The sequence below is a fragment of the Taurulus bubalis genome (genome assembly GCF_910589615.1).
Source record: "Taurulus bubalis genome assembly, chromosome: 16".
Classification (NCBI taxonomy): Eukaryota; Metazoa; Chordata; class Actinopteri; order Perciformes; family Cottidae; genus Taurulus; species Taurulus bubalis.
This window is the reverse complement of record NC_136604.1, coordinates 7,252,146-7,272,899: the sequence shown is the minus strand read 5'-3', so window position 1 is coordinate 7,272,899 and position 20,754 is coordinate 7,252,146. Positions and strand designations below refer to the sequence as shown.

Genomic DNA, 20,754 nt, shown 5'->3' with positions numbered 1-20,754 from the left:
AATATTTTAGTATATATAATATTTACACACACACATACACGTGTGTGTAAATATATATATATATATATATATATATATATATATATATATATATATATATATATATATTGTAATATACATACAATTTTTTTATATATACTGTATATATGTATATATATATATATACATATATATAGTTAAAATATAATAGCCTATATAACTATATCTGACTTAAAAGGAATATTATACACATTTTAAATAAATAAAATGATATTTGTAATAAATTAATATAATTTATTTTATTTGCTGCTCATTATTGTAATGCAGCGGCTGAATGATGGTTTAACATTTTTTTTCAATTTAAATAAAAAATTAAGAATGTACATAAATATTAAAAAAAACATAACATACCTTCCGATAAAATTTCACATCTAATGAACCCCATACTTCATGCCTACCACATGTATTTCTGCTGAGGGGGAAGATCAGGCAAAGATAAATTCTGTCAGCAGATTAAGAAAAACAACAACTGTATTTCATTTGATTTATGCATTTCATTTTCTGGTAGTGTTCTTTGATTACCATGGGAGTACTACGCTAAATACACTTAGTACTTCTATCCAGATGGGGGCGGGATTTTCCCAAAACCACACATGACACATTAACCATCCAGTGTTACAGTATAAAGTATTGTACATATTATGTGTGGTAGGGGAAACGCATGTGTTTAAATGTGTATCCCTTGTATGACCCCATTGATCCACATCCATCCTCAGATTTAATGAGTTAATGTGTGACAGTTCCAATAAAGCAGCAACACGGTGCCAATGAAAACAAACAGGAAACTCTCCAAAAATGTTAATTAAAGATAGACTAGTCTATGTCACAAAATCTGTGAACCAGAGCTGTGAACCCGGAAACCACATTCCTGTAGTCATGAGGCCATACTGATCTTAGTCACACGCGGAGAGAGAGAGAGAGAGAGAGAGAGAGAGAGAGAGAGAGAGAGAGAGAGAGAGAGAAAGAAGAAACTCTGCTGAGGAACATTTGACGGTGAAAGTAGCATACACCACGGTCTGTTTGCGCAGCCAGAAATACAGTTGTTGTTTTCAAGGGATCTATGTGGACGCAGAAGGGAATACAATAATCACAGCTTTGTTGACACGATGGACCTTTATCTAAAATGCAGGTAAGATATGTTTGATCATGTGAGATATGGTCTTCTGGTTTAATTATGTTGGTTACAGTCTTAGAGGTGAACAATTTAAATGTAACAGAAACCACAGAAAAACGCAGGCTTTTTAATCTAACATTTAAAAAATAAAGAAATGTGACATGGCCTCCCCATCTTCTATTCCTGTATGTCAAATGAGAGCTTTATATAACAACTCAACATTTTGGAGATTAACTATTCTAAACTTGGCATCTCTGCTTAAACTGCAAATATTTGTTAAACTCAAGAAAGAAAAGATCTTGGGAAATGTTATTTTTCTGCCCCCTAAGTATACACAAATACAAAGTGATTATGTTCAGCATACACACATGGGCGTGAACACCAACAATATGCAATTTAAAGATAAGAGATTGTGGGTTAAGTTTTCATTGATAAACTCAATAAAAATGCTCAATAAAAATGAAAACAAAAAAGGAAATACTGCTGCCTGTATATTGCCAACAATATTATTTGGTGGATTTTTTCTCTCCTCTTGAGAAGGTGTAGTGTAAGCAGGCAATGATACACTGTCAGCGTGACTTTATTTGCATGCAAGAAAGTGAAAATTAGGTATAAAGGCCTGAAGAAGGCCTGTGTGAAGAGGGGACTGAGAAAGAGGTCTAGGGGACAACGTAATATCGCAACTGCAGCATTGAGTTTTCACACTTCAGTGCTAAAATGTAGTTCAGTCACATGCAGGCGAGAGCACAAAAAGGAAACAGACCCAGAGAGAGCTGGGTTTGACTATAAGGAGCATTTCTTTAGTTTTATCACAAGAAGTCTGCTGTGGAAGTGCAGAGTCACGACTAAATATATCCTTTCATCCTCTATTAACTGCCTGAGCTACACTGACATGATAACAGATGACATTCTGGGCGTTTTAGTCTCCAGGCACTGCAGATATGAGCAATATTAAAGGGCTTATAAAAATGCTAATTCACTTAAATCGTCTCCTCAAAAATGAATCCATCCAATAAGAGGTAATAGGCTCTTAATGCTGCACCTCTGCCAGCAGATAACACCATCACAATGTCACTGCAGTTGAGGCCAGCAGCTATGAAAGCAGAAGTGATCTGGTTTCCTTCAGGGTCTCAGACTTCCTGTCCTTCTATAAATAAACTGTGTGCATTTTGATCAGAGATAAAGGCTGTGGTTTACTTGAAAAGCCTTTTAGAAAGAGACAACACTCGACTGCCCTGCTTCTTCAGGCGCGACACGTTAGACCCATCAATTATCAGCGGTCCCCAACCTTTCATCAAGTCATCTGTAGGCTACCATTGGTCATGGTTTGTATGAATGGGCTATACACTGGATGTGAATTAACACTTTTACTTATATGAAAGTGGGTACAGTCCCAATATTTTTTTTCATACAGTATAATCGTCATTGTACAGGATGCTTTGCACTGCTAGCAGTTATAGGCTCTTGGAGCGACTGAATAATCTAGTTGTCAGCTTCCTGTATCAGTCACAGTCACATGTTTTCATGTTATTTTAGATTTCTTGCATCATAACCTCTGTCTCAGTCCTTTCTTGTAAACTGTCTTTAAAGTAATTGCTAAGTGATGCATGTCACATGAAATCGCTGGATCATCTTTTTTTCAGACCAATGAAGAAGTCGTAAATTTCCTTAAGCACACTTTCAAATGTTCCGTTTTTCAGAAATGTTTCCTCTTATCAGTGTTGGTGAAGTTATTCTCACAATATCTCATGCACCGTTTCTTTTTTTAGGATGTGGTTACCTCTGAGATGATGGAGGACAAGAGTGGAGTGTCATACGTGATGGAGGAGAGTCAAGTGGATGAAACCAAAGCTCAGCTACAGCAGGCCGACAACAACAGACCCACCTGGTCAAATGGTAAACAGCTGCTTCTTTATTCCCTTTATATGTTTGTTTTTTAATTGTGCTGCAAAAAACCTCTCCATTTACTCTCAGTGTAATGTGTTTGAGATGACCAGGAGGTCTCACCTAAGCTAGTTTACAAATACATATATCATTCAGTATTTAAATATCTGTATGGGGTTACATTTGTGCCGTTATTGTCTATAATATTTTTGTTTTAATGCTATTGTTGCACTGTGTTACATCCTGGTGTTCATCATTTTACATGGACTGATATCTGTTGTTTATTTTCCTTGTGCCGAAGCAAAAGATTAATTATTCACGGCATCGTTCTGACTTCAGCCTGAAAACATCCTGAAATAGTTTTAGGGAATAAAAGTTAGGTATTAAAAATGTGCACCATTTAAAATCCTTGTTACACTAAAGCTTGTTACAGCTGTGTTGCCTCATAAACCTTTGCGCTACAGTGCTTTGTGTCATAAAAGTGCTCTTATTTTAGATTACCTCATGACTGGACCTACTGTATGCCAGTAGTTATACCGCATTAGAGAAGCATTATCATCTTGTCGTCACCATAACATCACGCTCACACAGATGCTTGCAAAATGATAGCTCTTTTAATTACTCAACATGGAGCCTATTACTTGTTATATATGGAATGTTTTGGGATTCAAAGTGAAGTTTGAACAACATTTGGTCGCACAGAATGTGTTCGCGCGGTCTGACTCACCTTAGGTCAGTGAGATATGAGTGCTTATTTACTTTGACTGCCCTAATTTTGTGGTTTGGGTGAGTGTTTGACTGCAACCTTTTCACTGCTGCTATCTTGCTTTTATCTCAATTTTCTTCATTATTTTTAAAATAAAGTGTTCCAGACAAGTGAAGGTTCTTATCACACTTCTTTTTCCAGCATTTATGTAATGATGATACGGTAGTGAATGTTTCTCTCTCTCTCTCTCTCTCTCTCTCTCTCTCTCTCTCTCTCTCTCTCTCAGGTCAGTGTGTTGTGGCGATGCCAAGCTGTTCGATGCTCAACCCGAGCTTTGATCTGTCTCTGTGCCGCGCCAAACTGGAGAATGATGGCTTTCAGGTCAGCTCACACACACACACACACACACACACACACACACACACACACACACACACACACACACACACACACACACTCACACAGGATGACCTACTGTGGCACTTCAACATCCAGACATGTTTAGTTACTTAAATCTATGTTTAATTGAGGTTGTTGATTTGTTTCACTTTTTAGATTCCATTCAGAGACATGGAGGCTCCACTGAAGACAGCTCTGGGTCTTCCCTCAGTCAGGAGATACCTGGTTTTCAACTCCGCTCTCTTCCATTTTATACTGGCACCGGTATGTCGTCCAGCTCTAGAAACCACGGGCTGTTTTGCTCCACAGCTGAAGCATGAGGAGGCAATTAGCTTAGCTTAGCATCAAAGCTGGAAAACAGCTAAAAGCCTCTTAATTCACATATCAAATCTTGTTTGATTAATCCTTACACATTTTTACAAGTGTGACATATAATTACATGCTTTGCTTCAACTATTCCCATATGACCAGAGACAAAACAAACTTTCAAGCTTTTACAAATTCCTGTCACTGAACAATACTGCTAATTCATTAGTCGATGCAATTTCCTGTTTGTTTCCTGCTTGCTTGTTTTTGCATTTTGGTTTCTAAGTAATTTTTGCTTTCATGTGTGAAACTTTTATGCTGCAGTCTTGGCCAGAAAATCTCCTCACGGCAAAAAGGCACATAAGCATATGTCCCAAAATGTAGAACTGTTTATTAAATGCTAGCTGCAAGTTGCTGATATAATATGTTTTGCTTTTAGTATTCAGGTCAATATTTCTGCCATCACTAGGTGCTGTATGTGGTGGTGTGGTGCGCCGTGTTCTCCACACTCCACCTCTATATCTCTGTCAGGGACTACTGGGTCCTCTGCCTCTCTGTCAGCCTCGTCTCCATCTTCCTCACCACTGCCATCATCTTCGTCCTCCACTACAGTAACAGGGAGGTAAGGAGCGAGTCTGTTACCATAACCTGAGTTATGCGAAAAAATTAAGTAAAATGTGAAATAAATTATTCTCAAACATCTTTCTCCGCTTCTGTGTCAGATCAACATGAACGTCGACATTCGGTTAATCCAGGTGAATGAGAGGTTGGTGAAACACAAGCTGCTGGTGACCGTGGCCGACTGGGTGCAGTCCTGCACTGGAAACATGCAGGTTATTCTTATGAAATCAACTGCAGCTGTGAGAATATCAAGTCCCATATGTGCCATGCAACACAACAATGACAAAGCAAAAGCACAGTGTTAGTCAAAAAGACAGTAGAAAGTCAAACATTATTTAACATTATTTATTTTAACTATCAAAAACTTTCATTATTGCTCCTCCGATCTACTTCACACCGTGTGTGTGTGTGTGTTAGGGACCCCCACGGATGGCTTTTTCCGAATTTGGTGCAATTTGGACACTGTGTGCTTGCTCACAGGACAAAATGTATCTATCCATAAAGAATCTTGGAAATAGGTTTATTTTACTGGTACTTGCCATACATAAAAAGTAGTATAATATATACCCAGAGTAAAAGCAGACTTTTTTTAATGTAAGAATAAATGTAAAAAAAAACATTTGGAGGTCAGTGATAAAAACAAAGAGAGTAATTTGAGCACTGCAAAGAAAAGCTGAAGCAGAAGTGCATATCTACTAATCATGTGGGTATAAAGAGCTTTATGTGATCAATACATGTTTGAGGTGTGGGTGGTTATTTAGTCAGTTAGTTGGCAGTCACTGACGATGTTGTATTCATCTCTGTGTCTCTCTGCAGCTGTACTTTGTGTTTTGGGACATGTCCTGCTGTCTGAGGGCACTGACTGAAACTTTAGAGGAGCGCAGCTTTGTGGAGAATGACACCCAGGTAAGTGAGTCGAGTCGGCCTACATCTGTCCGCCTGTTTGTTCTCCTGCTGCTTACCGATTTTGTTCTTGTACTCCCGTGTTAGGCCTTGCTCAAAATCAATAGAAACACAATTCTAGCTGCTTTTGAAAGGATATGTATTTCTATATCATCTGGCAAACAGAAGCTTAGCCCTTGAAGGACAGTATCATATTTCATGGCGTCCAGTTGTCGCAGCGTGCAGGAAGTTTAAAACAAACATTGTGTCACTTTCACCAGAACAAACTGAAGAGGAAAATGTCGCATCTCGTTCTCGTGACCGAGGATGCGGCCGTTGACCCCAAGCTTGGCGGGTCAGATGTGGAGCAGGACTCCAGTGAACAGAGGCCTCTGCTGAGACATGAGGACACTGGCTGCAGTACCTCATCCAGCCAGCGTGAGGCCGCCAAAGTCAGCACCAACTACAGCCTCGTCCCTGATGCATCGTTACCTGCTCAGGTAAAGAGACATGACGACTTTATTCCCACACTGAATTATAGATACATCATAATCAGAAATATATTCGCTGATACACAAAGACAAATTGCAGTGCTTGTAAAGTTAATCAATTAAGGTTTTTTGTTTGTACAGGAGCAAGAGTATGTGGATTTTTTATTTGACACATCATTTATCAGGTACATGGCACTAAGAATTAGACTTCAGTAGGTTTAGACCTCAGTAGGTCTTTATCCATACGTTCATTCAGGATGTGTCCTGATTGGTTAATTAGAACAAAGGGAGGGAAATAAGGAAGTGTCATTCCAAAAATACTTATCAAAACTCACATTACATTTAATTTAGCTGACGCTTTTATCCAAAGCGACTTACAATAAGTACATTCAACCATAAGTACAAACAACAAAAATCAGGAAAGTACAGTTTCTTTAAGAAAGCTGAACTACAAAGTGCTATAAGTAAATGCCCTGCATAGCCCTGCTCCTACGTGGGAGTGAATTAAGTTTCCTCCTTTGCACGTTTATTTCTAGTTAAGTAGTTTCAGTACCACCACCAATCGTGCCTTTACTCTCTTCATTCTCAGGGTGAAAGCAGGTTACTACAACTTCTAAGTGTTAACATACTTCTTTGCAGACTCAAGCCTACCAGCTTCTGATGACCTACAGTGCCGCTTATGTGAGGTTGCTGGTGTCCGAGAGGCTGTCAGGACCCTCAAACTACAGCCTACTCCCTCGGAGGAATCACTGCTCCAACGCCCATCTCTGCCTCTGCCAGTACATCAAAAATAAGATCCTTCGATAACAGAACCAGAGTCAAAACTTTGAACTGGTGGACTACAGTTTTTAAGACCTTTGCCTTGCACTTATGCCCTTGAACAGACAAACTGACATGCAAGAGCATTTCCTCTGGAGCCTCATGTTGTTTTGATCAAATCAAGGAGCTGTTTGGAGCTTCACACTCTTGATTGATGTCGGCAGGCTCCTGTGCTGCTGTCTTCATGCCAACTCTGTGTTTGCAACGTTCATTTGGTTCCAACAATTTCTGCAACGTGCCAAACGCTGTCTGATCCACCTGCTGTTCAACAATATTTGCACTCTTGTACACACGACAATCACAGCATCAGTTACTGTTAACTGTTAGCTATTAGGATTTTACATTTCAAATGTATGTTAACTGTATATAATTCAACACATACTAATAGTAATAATAGTAAACTAGTGCTTTCATATCTTTTTGGCTTGTGACCTTTTACTAAAAGTCTGTGTCTAGTTGTGCCTAATTGTTCCATTTAAGATGAACCAGTACTTTTACTTCTGATTCTTTGAGTACAACACAACTTCTTCCCTTTTACTTAGTAGGAGTTTGACAGCGGTGGAAGAGGTATTCAGATGTCGAAAAGTAAAATGTAATATCATAATGTAAAAAATACTTAAAGAAAACGCACTCTGCAGCCGAATGAGACGGGGCTCAGTGTTACATTACCATATTTCATATTCTTGGATTTTTATTTGTTGACGGAGCATTTTCATATTTAAGTTGCTGGAGGTAAAGTGATTATCACCAAATCTTTATGGAGGTAAATTAATCTGTCACAATGCATCATATTTTATGGACGGATCACGTTTCGTGTGTAGAATCTAAACCTCCAAAGTAAATAGTACAACATTTCCTTCTGATATGTTGTGATGTATGAAGTAACACAAATTATAAATGCTCAAGTAAAGCACCTCAAAATTGCACTTTAGAACAGCATTTGAGTAAATAGCTCTATTCTACTACTGGACATTGAATGCAGGACTTGTGAAATATTATTGTATCGGTACTTATACTGTAATATGTCTGTCACTACTGCTTGGAGGATTGACAAAACGTGTGTAGACAAAAACAATAGAAGCATAAAGTGAAAGAAAGAGACTTCCCTTAATGCAGCTGTGTAATGATGCTGAAAGCAGGTTACCGTAAATCATTGGCTGGATATATTACCTTAAATGTCAGTCACAGAAGTATAACCGTGTGTTTGTTGTTGTGTTATTGCACATTTGCTTTTATGTGTGTAGGTGGATTCGATAGCTTTATGCATTTGTTTATGCAGGTTGCTGGGTTTCTCACATATTACCAGCGATTACCCATCAGTCCTGGTGCCGTGGCTGAGATGACAGCCCAGCGAGAGAGCTGCAGGATAACACAAACACACACAGCGAGACAGCAAGCGTGGCTGACCCAGGCCTGGGGGGATGTGGGTATTGTGTGATGGAGGAGAGAGGCTTACAGCGTGAGACCAAGTTAAACGATCTGAGAGACGCTGGCTGTCCTCGGGAGGCTAAATGGCCATCTGCGATCCTGCACACACAGGCTGGCTTTGCTCCCACCTTTAGTTCCTCCCTCAAACCTTTTCCATTTGGCCAGATTGTTTGGGTCCTACTTCAAGTTGTCACCGATGTGATTTAAAGCAACATGAAAACAATGTGAAAGGGAATGCTGGTAGACATGAAGTCGTGGAGTGTTATCATCTCAATGTTTAGCTGTCAGCTTAATTTTTGGCTGATGTTTTCGACTATGGAGCTCTATAAACTCACTGTACACGACCAGGTCAACACCAAACAGCAGACAGACACAGTTAGCAACTAGCTGGTGAACATAGTGGAGCATTTAGCAACTAAGAGCCAGGTAGTTTAGTCAGGAGTTGGTGGAGAACAAAAACAGAGCTAAAAGAGAGTTAATATTGGACTTCAGGTGGACACAAACACAAATCCAAATGAACAATAATGCTGCTCCATAACGGCTGGATATGAATATAAGCAGCTGATTGCTAACATGTTCACCATATCAACTTGGTAGGTGATGGTATGTCAATATTGTGTTCACAACAAGAGCAGAAGAGAGAGAAATAAGGAAATAATATGACATAACAGCTGTTATTTGTCCAATTTGAAATGTCCAATTAAAAGTGAAGTTGTTGTAGCACTCTGACATGTAGGGTGTTGTACAGTAAAGCTGCTTAAAGACGTTTTCATGTGAGGCAAATGGCAGGCAATGCAAGAAAACAACAAACATCCTTATGTGAGATTCTACAGCCACACTAGTGCCTCTGTGAGACTGAACAAACATCAGCAAGCTAACATGCGCACAATGACAATGCTAACATGTTGATGTTAAGCAGGTATATTTACCATGTTCACTATCACAGTGCAGTGTGTTAGCGTGCAAACATTTGCCAATTAGCGCTAAACACAAAGTACAGCTGAGGCTTCAGGGATGTCATTAGTTTTGCAGGTATTTAGTCAACAGCCAACGTGTTAAGTTAAATTGAAACTTTGACCTGATGATGGTGCTAGAGGAAATGTCACGATCACCAAAGTAATAAAAGATTGTAGAAAATGTCAAGGCAATCCATCCAATAGTTGTTCAGATATTTATTTCTTAACCACTGGAATAGAAAGTCAGGTGGTCACTATTTATTTGGATTTATCTTCTGGGGACCATGAATGTATTTTTAATGGCAATCCATCCAATAGTTGATGAGATAGTCAACCTGACAGGTTGGTCTATTGGCTGCCTGGATGGGAAGGCAAAATAAAAAAGGAAAACAAGCAGCTGTAAAAAACAAACGCAATGTGATTGAACAAAAGACAGTGAGAGATACTGTAGTTCATGTTCTGACAGAGGGAAGAAAAAGAGAGATGGAGAGGGAGAAAACCGGGGCAACTGGCCTATAAATAGCACCTTAGTGATGAGGGGAGAGAGGAAAGGCCACAGAGACACAGAGAGGATGGAGAGACACCGAGAGGAGAAAAACAGACCGGAAGAATGAGACACCGCGTTTACCAGCCGCGTTCACAACCTCAAAAATTTATTTTTTTATTCATTACTCAAACAACTGAAGTCAGAAACAACCAATGTGTGTGCAACACAGCCATGAACATCATTATAATAATAAACCCCAAGAGAACCACACGTACACAGGTAATTTTTGGCTCTTTGAAACAAGCAACCCATCGCATTTACAGGCTCAAAAAACAAACAAATAAAATAAGAAAATGAAGAACACATCTCCCCGCTGTGTGAGAACACGGCCATGTTGCTGAGCACTGAAGAGTCCCATCAGAAAGCACACAGGGAGATGAAGCCTAGCGCTGTATAAACTAACCTTAGATATGCTATGAGTGACTATTCATTAGACACACACTCACCGCCAGAGCCCTCTGTACAATAATAATACTATACAATACTGTGCTTCATTTACTCTTTTAACACTGAAATATCACTGAGTTGATCATATAAGGACAGGGCCTGCATTTGTCAAACGGCTAAAAGTGAAATTTGGGGTTTGAATGTAAAAAGCCTACATTTTTAATCGTATTCAATAACTTGAATCATCAGTTTAACATTTTGGGAAGGATGCTTATTTCTTCTTTCTTGACACCAATACAATGTGAAGCAACAGCCATAAGCTAGTTAGCTTAGCTTTGCAACAGGGGGGAAACAGACTAGCTAGACTGGCTTTATCCAAAGGTAATACCATCTACTTACTAGCACCTCTTAAGCTCACTGATTAGCATGTTATATCTCTCTTTTTTAATATTTACAATGACTAAAGTGTAAAAACAAGGTGACAGAGCCAAACAAGCCGTATCCTCCTGTTTACAGTCTGAGGCTAAGCTAAATTAGGCTAACTATCTCCTGGCTGTAGCTTCATATTTAGCTCACAGACATGAGAGTGGTATCAATCTTCTCATCTAACTCGCCACAAGAAAGTGAATAAGCATATTTCCCCTGAAGTGGAACTATCGCATTGATCAATGCAACTTCATCAAATTTCTTAAATTTTCAAAATGTAATTGTGATCACACACCTTCTAAGAAACACGTTTGGATTAATTGTTCAAACTCTTATTGGTCGTAATGAATAATATATTATCTAAAGCAGTTGTAATAATTCAATATTTGATAAATAACATATTTAAGCATGAATATCTATTGAAGGATTACTTTTAAACATGTCTTTGCATTACTAAATTGGCTTTTAGGAGCATTATTTAGTGAAGTTTTTAGAAGTTTGATAAATACGTACCCAGATGTACTTATTATTATACATGAGTGATAATCAAATGCAATGCAGTTGCCTATAATAATAACAATAATAATATATAAACAACAGAATAAACTGCAGTTATACTGTCTCTCTTTGTGTTCATATAAACAAACATAATTATTTAATTTCTCTGTATAATTCTTTTAAAAATAGCATCATCAACCAACATAGGAGAGGGGTCGGGGCACAGAAGGGAAATATGAATAGGTCCAATAACTTATGTGAACAGGAGAAAGACAAACAGACAGAGGAAAGAGACAAGAGGAAAGATTTCATAGAGCGGAAAGTGCTACAATACAATATATACAATAGTATAGGCATTAATATTTTCTCTCTCTCCTATTGGAAACATTCATTTTTAGTTCCTCCAATAAACCTCAAATAATAATTCATACAGTAACATTGACTTACAGCTCTGTTGGCTCTTATCAACAACAGCACACCTGCTGCTACATTAAGGAGACCATACTCATATGAAATGAACCCTGACTCATTGTTACAACAGTGAAACAACGTCATAGAAGCTCACAGTCGCACATCTAACCTCGATATTTAAGACAAATGAAAACAAACTGAGGATGACATGCAGGGCTATGCTGCCTCATAAGCCTAACGTTGCACTAAAGTTTCACACACAGTGTCTGGGAGATTAAATAGCTAAGAGATGTGCAACACAAAATAGGCCAATACACTCTGAAAATACTTTCGAAAACAATATTTGCAAACCTAAGATTCAAATACTATATATTAATCATCTAAATTGTCTCATTTTCTTTTATTGACAGTAACTTGTCTGAGAAAAAAAACTGTACCACACACTTGTAGACATTTTAGGAAATATTTGCACCAACAGCTGGGAGACAAGCTATTATTGCACGAGATGCCCCATTAGCTTAAATTTATATTCATCATGCACTATAAGAACTGTGAATGTAAGCAGCTGCGTCGGCTCGTCTGGTTACTACAAAGTGCATCATCATCAGATATCAAATTTAAGCCAATTTCAAAAGTGTCAGATAGCTGCAACAAACGATATACTGTAAACTATAGCAGGCAACGTCGATGCATGGGTAGATATTGAATGAATTCATAAAAAACAGATTTTAAATAAATCAACAAACATATAATTCATAAATTATGTATCATCTCATCCAGCTAAAATGTCCATGTAGCGTACGAACAACCAATCTTAAATAAATACTCTGTGTGTTTGGTTACATTAGACACTCTGTCAGTCTCCATTTGCTGTGTTAAATGTGTATTGATCACCCCCTCTAACACATTTAATCCATTTGACAGTCTCTGTCAGCAATAATACTATCCTGTAAATCAACTTGGTTTCCACATGGCACTTTATTATTATTATTGTAAAGAAGAAAACAGGTATACTGTACTTTTATTTGACTTGTAAGACTAAAATGTGCATTTAAATATCCTAAAAACAACTGTGTGGGCCCATTTAGTAGATTTAGTTGTTGGAATATTTAACACGGTGACCTACGAATTAATCAGCGTCAAATTAATGGTTAATACAAGGAGCTTTGCTTCCCTCGCGCAGCTCATATCTGAGAGTAAATATTAAGTGGTCGCTGTGCTAACAGCAATACTGGGCGTCATTTGACAGCTGATTGTATTTGGCATTTGATCATCAGCTGTGATTTTGGTCGTCGTTTTGTGTGTTTGATGGCAGCGGGTTAGGTCAGAGCTGTGTGTGTGTGTGTGTGTGTGTGTGTGTGTGCGTGTGTGTGTGTGTGTGTGTTTGGCTGTACACAGTAGGGCCAGCAATGCGGTAGCAGTTTGTGTGCGTTCTCAGTGCTCCTACTTCCTCCAAACGATCGAGAGTAGTTAGCTAGCTAATGTATGCCATGATTTCCCATCTGTCTGACGCTGTGTGGAGTTACGGCTCCCAGTCGTCGTCGTGGTGCTGCGAGGCGATGATGACTACCACGGTGAGGATGGTGCACAGCACAATGGAGGCAATGCCAACAGCCAGGCTGATGAAGGAGAAGTTGCGTGCCTCACGGGAGGCTATCTCCGCTGTCACCAAGTCCCCTCTGGCTATCGCCGTGCGCACCTACAGGAGGGAAGGGGATGTGTGAGTGGGAGAGTGGGAGAGTGGAGAAATTAGAAAATATGTTATGTAACAAGAAGATGCAGTGGGAGCAGGAGAGAGTCTGAAACACCATGCATGGATCGATTTCACTGCAGCACAGGCTGAATGTGCAGCAAGAGGACACTCCACGCTACATTAACACACCATAACAACATATACAGCTCAGACCAGTGGGTCCATGCCTTGTCAGCTCAACTTAACTCAAAGCCAGCTGAGCAGGCCCAGAGGAAAAAATCCATTCTATCCCGTTGCACCGACAATGGTGCAGTTACGTAATGTGATCTGCTGTGTGCACGTTGGTCAGCGCAGTCTGCCATTACAGAGGCAAACAACAGGCATCACGGAGGTACGAGAGCCACCACGCTGAGCCTTCGCGCTTCTCACTTCACTCTCAACTTTAGGTTGTAATGGTGGTGCACTGAACCAAGATATATATTTCATGAAATGTGTAATGTTAATTCTTGAGGTTGGCAGTTCCCTCCTGCCGTTTCCCGATTCTGCATTATTGAAAAGTATCGAAAACACAGGGTGTCAGCATCCGTAATAGATCGCCTATTTCCTCACTGTTAGGGAGGGGCCGGAGAATTTGGCTGAACTAAACTTTCAAATCCAAGCAGACACGACAAGCAAGTATTGACACACTATATGAATTTTGTTTGAAAGATCACACGATTAAGGTCATTATGTCTACCATGAGAAATAAATGACATAATGTCTAGCAGCTATAATGTCTGCCATGTTCATCATCTCAGTTTAGCATGTTAGCATGCTCCCATTTTCTAGTTACCACGAAACACAAAGTGTACAGCTAAGGCTGATGGGAACGTCTTGATATTTGGACATAGGTTTTGGGACAAAATTACATTTTGAAGCCACTATATGAAAACTTACAGACTCTCCAATATTATTAGAAATTCATCCTGATAGGGGACGTGATTGTGTGACCCAAATGTTATGGCGATTCATCCTGAAGTTGCCGAGACATTTGACTGATAAACACAAAGGTCAACCTCATGATGGTGCTAGAGGAAAAGTCGAGGGATCACCAAAGTCAGTAGGATTCAAAGTTTGGGCAGTTTCATGGCAATGCCTCAAATTGTTGAGGAGATATTTGAGTCTGGGCCAAAGGGATGGACTAAACGTTGCCTGGAGCCACGTTGCTAGCATGTCTAAAAAACAAGTCCCCCATTTGTGAGGTTATCCCCCAAATTTATTTATCTTAAAGTGACGAAAATACGTGTGATTTATCATACTGTTCTACATATTAAACTCTTTTTTTAATGTAAAAAGGCAAGTACATAAAATGAAGGATAAAATGACTCGAGGATGCATTTACATTAGCCTAGCTGGTAAAGGCGACATTGTGTTAATAAAACTCAAAGATCAAAAGATATGATGAAGTCACATTGACCTGCACTGCTTTGATGATCGCAATGATGCCTGTTGGCCAGAAGCAGCAGACGGTGGTGAGCACGGCGATGGGCAGGTAGTCGTGTGGCGGCCGACGGTCCATTAGGGTGATGCTGGGTGGCATTTGCATGGGATGCATCTGGCCCGGAGGGATCCCTGGGTGACCTCCCCCGGCCGGCATGTAAGGTTGTCCCTGAACAAAGAGAGAGACAGGAGAAGACAGTGAGTAAGTACGAGTGCTTTTTTTTTTTTAAACAGTAAAGCCGCTTACAAAGCACTTTCCACTCTAAAAGACACAGGAACAAGGTGACACAGTCAAAGAGGAGGACAGCTGCACGAGCACAGTCCCTGTTGCACACATTAAAGGGTCGTGCATGTGGGAGTTTTATCAGCAGCGTGGCCGGAAACGTCTAAAACCCTATTATTAATTTGTAGAAACTAGTCTGCGGATTTTGCTATTGATAGCATTTTCCCCCAAACCCTCCTGCAGTCCTGTCCACAATAACGTATGCAATATAAATTATACTGCTGGGGATTTTAAATATTTATTTTATTTGAAGCAACTGGAGAGAGGTGGAGAATACTAAACCCAGGCTCTTGTTTTTGATTCAGCGCACTTGGTGGTGAAACTTGTGGTAGCAGAGAAGCACTTTCGGTGGTTTAATGACTCCCAATCACATTTGGGGCCTAGGTTTCCCCATTATCAGTTTCCCTTAGGGGGTGGTTTTATCTACTGTGTAAAAACATGTGCAGCTATATTTAAAAAATATATCGTCCAAAAGTGAAGCAATAAAAGGTACAGCAGGCATCTATTACAGACCCTTCACAAGCTGCTTCTGAACCAAAGCAGTGCAGACTCACATCAGCTCGTCTCAGGTTGCATGTTCATGAGCTGAGGATTTGATTCATTATTATCTATACAGACTGCAGACTGTATGGGGTTTCCTTAACGCCCTGGAGAAAAAGTTGCTCCCCCTATTGGATATTGGATATTTTCAAGCTCTGCACCCCTCAGCCACAGACAAACCATCATCCCTTCATACCCTGTTGTTTTCAGTCTCGGTGTCCTATATGTGTACCAGTTTGAATTACCCAGCGTCATAAAGTTAGCCTTAACTGCATACAGAATGAAGCAATGCAGTGACCCCATCAAAAAGCCCGGCGCTCACGCAATGGAAGTGTACTTTATATAAAAGCCCATCTAAAGACAAGTAGCACACATCATCTTAGCGTATGTGCTTTGGATTGATACTGTGTGTGGAATTTGTGTATTCTGTAAATATTCTGCTTGTACATTTGTCTGTTCCAAATAATAATCCTCACAAAATAAGTAAATAAAAGCCACATCAACCAGGTCAGCTATAACACTGAAATGAGTTGTCAAATATCATATTGAGCGTGTAATGTAGCAACACCTTTCTTTCAAGGAAATTCCTCTACCAATCAGTAGTGTTAAGGATGGAACTATTATCTGTGATATGGTGAGGAATGAAATTAAAAGTAAAATGAACAGACTGGTGTAATTCTGCGGCAGGCTGATGTCAGACCTGTGAAATCTTGAAAAGCATTTGAAATGTCTCTGACTCACCGACGCCATGGGGTAGACGGGTACATAAGCCGTGCAGGGCTGCAGCTGAAGCGGGTAGCCCGGGTGGAGGTATCCTACAGGGGCGTGAGACATGGTGCCTCCGGGGCCCTGGGTCTGGACCGTGTAGCCCTGCGGGGGCCCCTGAGGACCCAGCGGGCCGCAGTGGAACTGGGTTTCTTGGAGGTATCCGTCTGAGCCCGGAGGAGGGGGCGGAGGAGGGTAGTTGGGCTGGCTGCCCGGCGCCGGCTGCATGTTGGGGTGTTGGGGTGCGTTCGGGTCTTGCGGGTACGGAGGAGGCTGCATGGTCTGACGGCCGGAGTCATCAAGACCTGGGAGATGATGAAGAAGAAGAAGGAGGGAGGATAAGAAAAAAGCAGGTAGGAGAGAAATCACAAATAGAAAAAGCAGAGGAAGAACAATAATAGAAACACGTGTAGTGAAGCGTTATCTAACTCAAGCGCCGTTACGCGTTTGTACGCATGTTGAATGTAATATGTCTTATCTCGCTGTTGAGGATGGGGAGAAACCATTACACAGACCACGGCTCCTCAGCAAGACTTCAAACAGCATCAAAAGAGACAGAAATCATGTGTAGTCTGTGTGCTAATGATGACAGTGATTGACATTTTCACCTCCAGAGAAGACAGGCCTTTTTTTTTCTTCCTATGCCTCCCTTCAAAAGCGATGTTTATTATCAGTCAGAGATGTGGCATTTCTGAGATGGAAAACTTCATCTGATGGTTTGTCTGTCTGTCTAAAGCGTCCTCCTGCCTTTGAACATCCCAAGCTCACGCGCCTGCTCCCTTTGTGTTTGTTTCACATTGAAAGTGACTGATGGGGCGTCGTGTTTTTCACAGCAAGGAAGTGGCCGCGGGTACGGTAATCCACTTTGACGGGGACATGAGGAGGGAGGAGGGAGAGAAGATGGAGGCCGACGGAGGTGAGGACGGAGGAGCGAGGATTCAATGGAATGAAGGGAGGAGAGCAGGAGGCAGTCGGAGAGCAGAGCAGCTGAGTGATGAAGGATGACGACTTATGCTCGGGGACCGGCTTTACATAACAGTCCCCGACTCTGTCACAAGCAGGAAGTGGACCAGAAACGGACAAGCGGGGGAAAGGACCGAGCACGAGGGAAGGGACACCTTTAAAAGGGCATGACGTGACGAACAGCTTGGCGAACACGAGAAACTAAACGCATGTTGGTGTTCCTCCATTTAAAGGTTCCTGAATCCAGAGTCTGTCTAGATAGGACTAAACACAAGGAAGAAGCGAGGGTAAAATGTCAGAAACATCGGCTTTAAGCAACACGTGTGATACTTATTCAGTAGGTGATGCAGCAGGTATTTCTATAAAAAAAAGTAAAAGCACCAAATTCCCCCAAAAAGCCAAGCTGTAGGTGGGCTACCACTTAGCTTTCAGAATTGAAATCGATGGATGGATGAAGGCCATGAGTATTCACAAACGGATATCAATCGTCATTATTCTATACGTTTTTAGAGGTAATCTAACATTTGCTTTTTAAGACTAAAACAGCAGGCTTATGATTGATAATTGCATCGTTGATTAGCTCAGAGGGAAGAGTGGTCATCCAGTAACCACAAGGTAGCCAGTTCGATCTCCAGTCCCCCCATAGTTCACATGTCGAAGTGTCCCTGAGCAAGACGCTGCTCTCCGGCGCCTCACAGGGCAGCCTACTGCTCCCTAACCAAGGATGGGTCAAATGCAGAGAAGAATTTCCCCAAGGGGATTAATAAAGCATAATTTCTTCTTCTTTCGTCCACAATTGCACTAGTAGCAAACTGTTTCCCCCCACTGGGTCTAACTTGCGGTCCGTACTTGCTGGGGGTGAGATTTGAGTAGTGAGTGAGGAGTCAGCAGTCAAACAAACAGGCAATAGAAGGTGTTCTGAGAAAGTGTCAGTCACAGAAACCCACAAGAGGTCCTTGAGCATGCAGCCATGAGCACCTAAAATATAATGCAGTTTGGTGCAGCAGTGGGCAGGATGAGCTGTGGAGATACACACAGATACTTTTCTCACAGGAGACATAATGAGTTGCAGTCGTAGGAACAGCACACAGTGTTTCTAATAACATGAATAGTTGTTGAGCCAGCATGCGCAATACTGAGCATATTGGGACCTAAAAGTAATGAAGCCTTCAATGTTGTTACGTAGGCCTACACATCTGTTTGAGATGATTTTATTCATACAGACCAGATGTGTGAAAACTCTATGCATTAGAGACATTTTGTTGATGGTAAGTGACTAGTAGAAAAAAGTTATGAGAGTGTGTGTGTGTGCATAGTATTTAAGACATCCGCAGGACTCATGCCTGTATTCTGCTCTTCAGGACTGTCATAATTAACATTGGAGGTTTTCATCTGTTATTGCAGATGTAAATTAACCCATGCATGCTAGATGGAAGCAGCAGAGGGAACCATGACAACTGAAAGCCTATAATTTTAGATACATAATGCTGAGCTTCACTGAATTTGAACTGGACCAAAAGCATCCCTCCTCAGACACCTGCAAGGTATCATATCCCCACTGTATTTACACCGGGAAAACAGTGGTGTGCATCCTCATAAATAACATTACACTGTAGACCAGGTGTTCTTTTAATAACATCGATAATGGATTACACATGTTTGATGAACGCGGCAGGTGGTCAGGTGTTCAGCCCAAACTGCAGCTGTACAGTCTGCCCTTTACAGCATCAATGGCAACTTTAAGCGTCTCATTGTGACCTTTATTTCTTTTATTCGTTCCTGGAAAGCCGCTGTTTGAGCTCCATCATCAGCGGGCGCTTTAACGTCCTAAAACAATGGACGAGAGAAGAAAAAATAGAATGACGAGACAAAATTGCCTTTTTTGTGTGTGCACCACTAGCATTATTATTATTATTATTTTTATCATTATTAATCAAGGCTGTTAAACACGCGCGAGCGGAGGTGTGCACGCGCAGAGGACACCCACACGGATGTCCATACAGTAAGGAGAGACGGAGCCGACGTAGGCCTTTCTCTAACGATGATAATGAAACACAGGGGAATGGAAAAAATAACAAGAACCCCGAGAATTAATTTGTATGGCCTCCTGCTGTGTGAATATCATTAAAAGTCATCTTTTTTTAAAGCACAAAATAAACAAAATAACCCCCAAAATGCAATCACGTAAAGTATCAAAACGTCACTTTGAACTCTATTTAGCAGCATGGATTAGAATAAAGAGGCCCTGGGGTGCTTTTTCCTCCCCAGGCTACACCCGCACAGCGGTGCAGCATCCTACAGAAACAGCGCTGTGCAGCTAAATAACGGATAGATATATTGACAACAGGGGGAGCTGGGGGAAAACATCCCGTCAGCCAGATACATCCGCGGATGAGACAAAGCGAAGTGCATTTCAAAAAAGGACAAAAAAAGACCGAATTCTTATATCTCAATGGTGTTAAGAAATGTCTCAATTAGGCAGCCAATTAGGCTTCAACACACGCCGTATTTAAACACAATTCAAACACCTCACCGTGTTTTTCCGACGACATGCCTTCCGAGCGTCTGTCCTCCCTCCTGTGATGTATTTTTACTCCAAGCTGATGCCGAGAAGAAGAAAAAAATCCCTCCTTTCGTGCGCGATGATGCAGACTCAGTCCAAACAACCCATCCTCACGATGTCTTCATCTTAAATATAAAAATAAATAAAAACCCCAAACACCCACGGGTTTTTATTGCAATAATAATAACTTCATGTGTTTCTTTTAAGCAAACCCAGAGCTCTCTTCCAGCAGTCGGTGTCCCCCTCCTGTCCTCTTTCCCGGTGCTGCTGGTCGTCTAACGAGCTTTCTCCGATAACGCGTCGCCGTACATTGAATTAATCAGACACAAAGCTATCGTTGTCTTAAAGTGACAGCCCGGACTGCTGCACACCGCGCTGGAGCATCCCATCACAGCTCGACAAAGAGCCGCGGATGTCTTTCCTCGCGTGACATTTAACCCCCTCAGTGTTTCGTCTCGCGCACGTTATGCTCAGATGGCAGCGTTTTTTCCTTGAGGTGTTTTTTTTTGCAGGATGTTAAACCCCCCCTGGGAGAATAGACTGGTAATGATGTA

General features: G+C 40.9%; 2 protein-coding genes across 2 annotated transcripts; one reads left to right on the top strand and one right to left on the bottom strand.

The window, feature by feature from the left end:
* Positions 1 to 2,940: 2,940 nt before the first annotated feature.
* Positions 2,941 to 7,631, top strand: tmem268 (transmembrane protein 268; the record flags this gene model as incomplete). The annotated part of the gene is made up of 8 exons (XM_079232160.1): positions 2,941 to 3,049; positions 4,030 to 4,124; positions 4,299 to 4,406; positions 4,918 to 5,070; positions 5,171 to 5,281; positions 5,886 to 5,975; positions 6,233 to 6,451; positions 7,082 to 7,631. The coding sequence occupies 8 exons, from the start codon at positions 2,941 to 2,943 to the stop codon at positions 7,247 to 7,249; spliced, it is 1,053 nt and encodes a 350-aa protein (XP_079088286.1). The 3' UTR covers positions 7,250 to 7,631.
* Positions 7,632 to 13,436: 5,805 nt separating this feature from the next.
* Positions 13,437 to 20,189, bottom strand: prrt1 (proline-rich transmembrane protein 1; the record flags this gene model as incomplete). Its single annotated transcript, XM_079232112.1, has 4 exons — positions 13,437 to 13,613; positions 15,064 to 15,255; positions 16,651 to 16,979; positions 20,171 to 20,189. The coding sequence occupies 4 exons, from the start codon at positions 20,187 to 20,189 to the stop codon at positions 13,437 to 13,439; spliced, it is 717 nt and encodes a 238-aa protein (XP_079088238.1).
* Between the last annotated feature and the right edge of the window lie 565 nt (positions 20,190 to 20,754).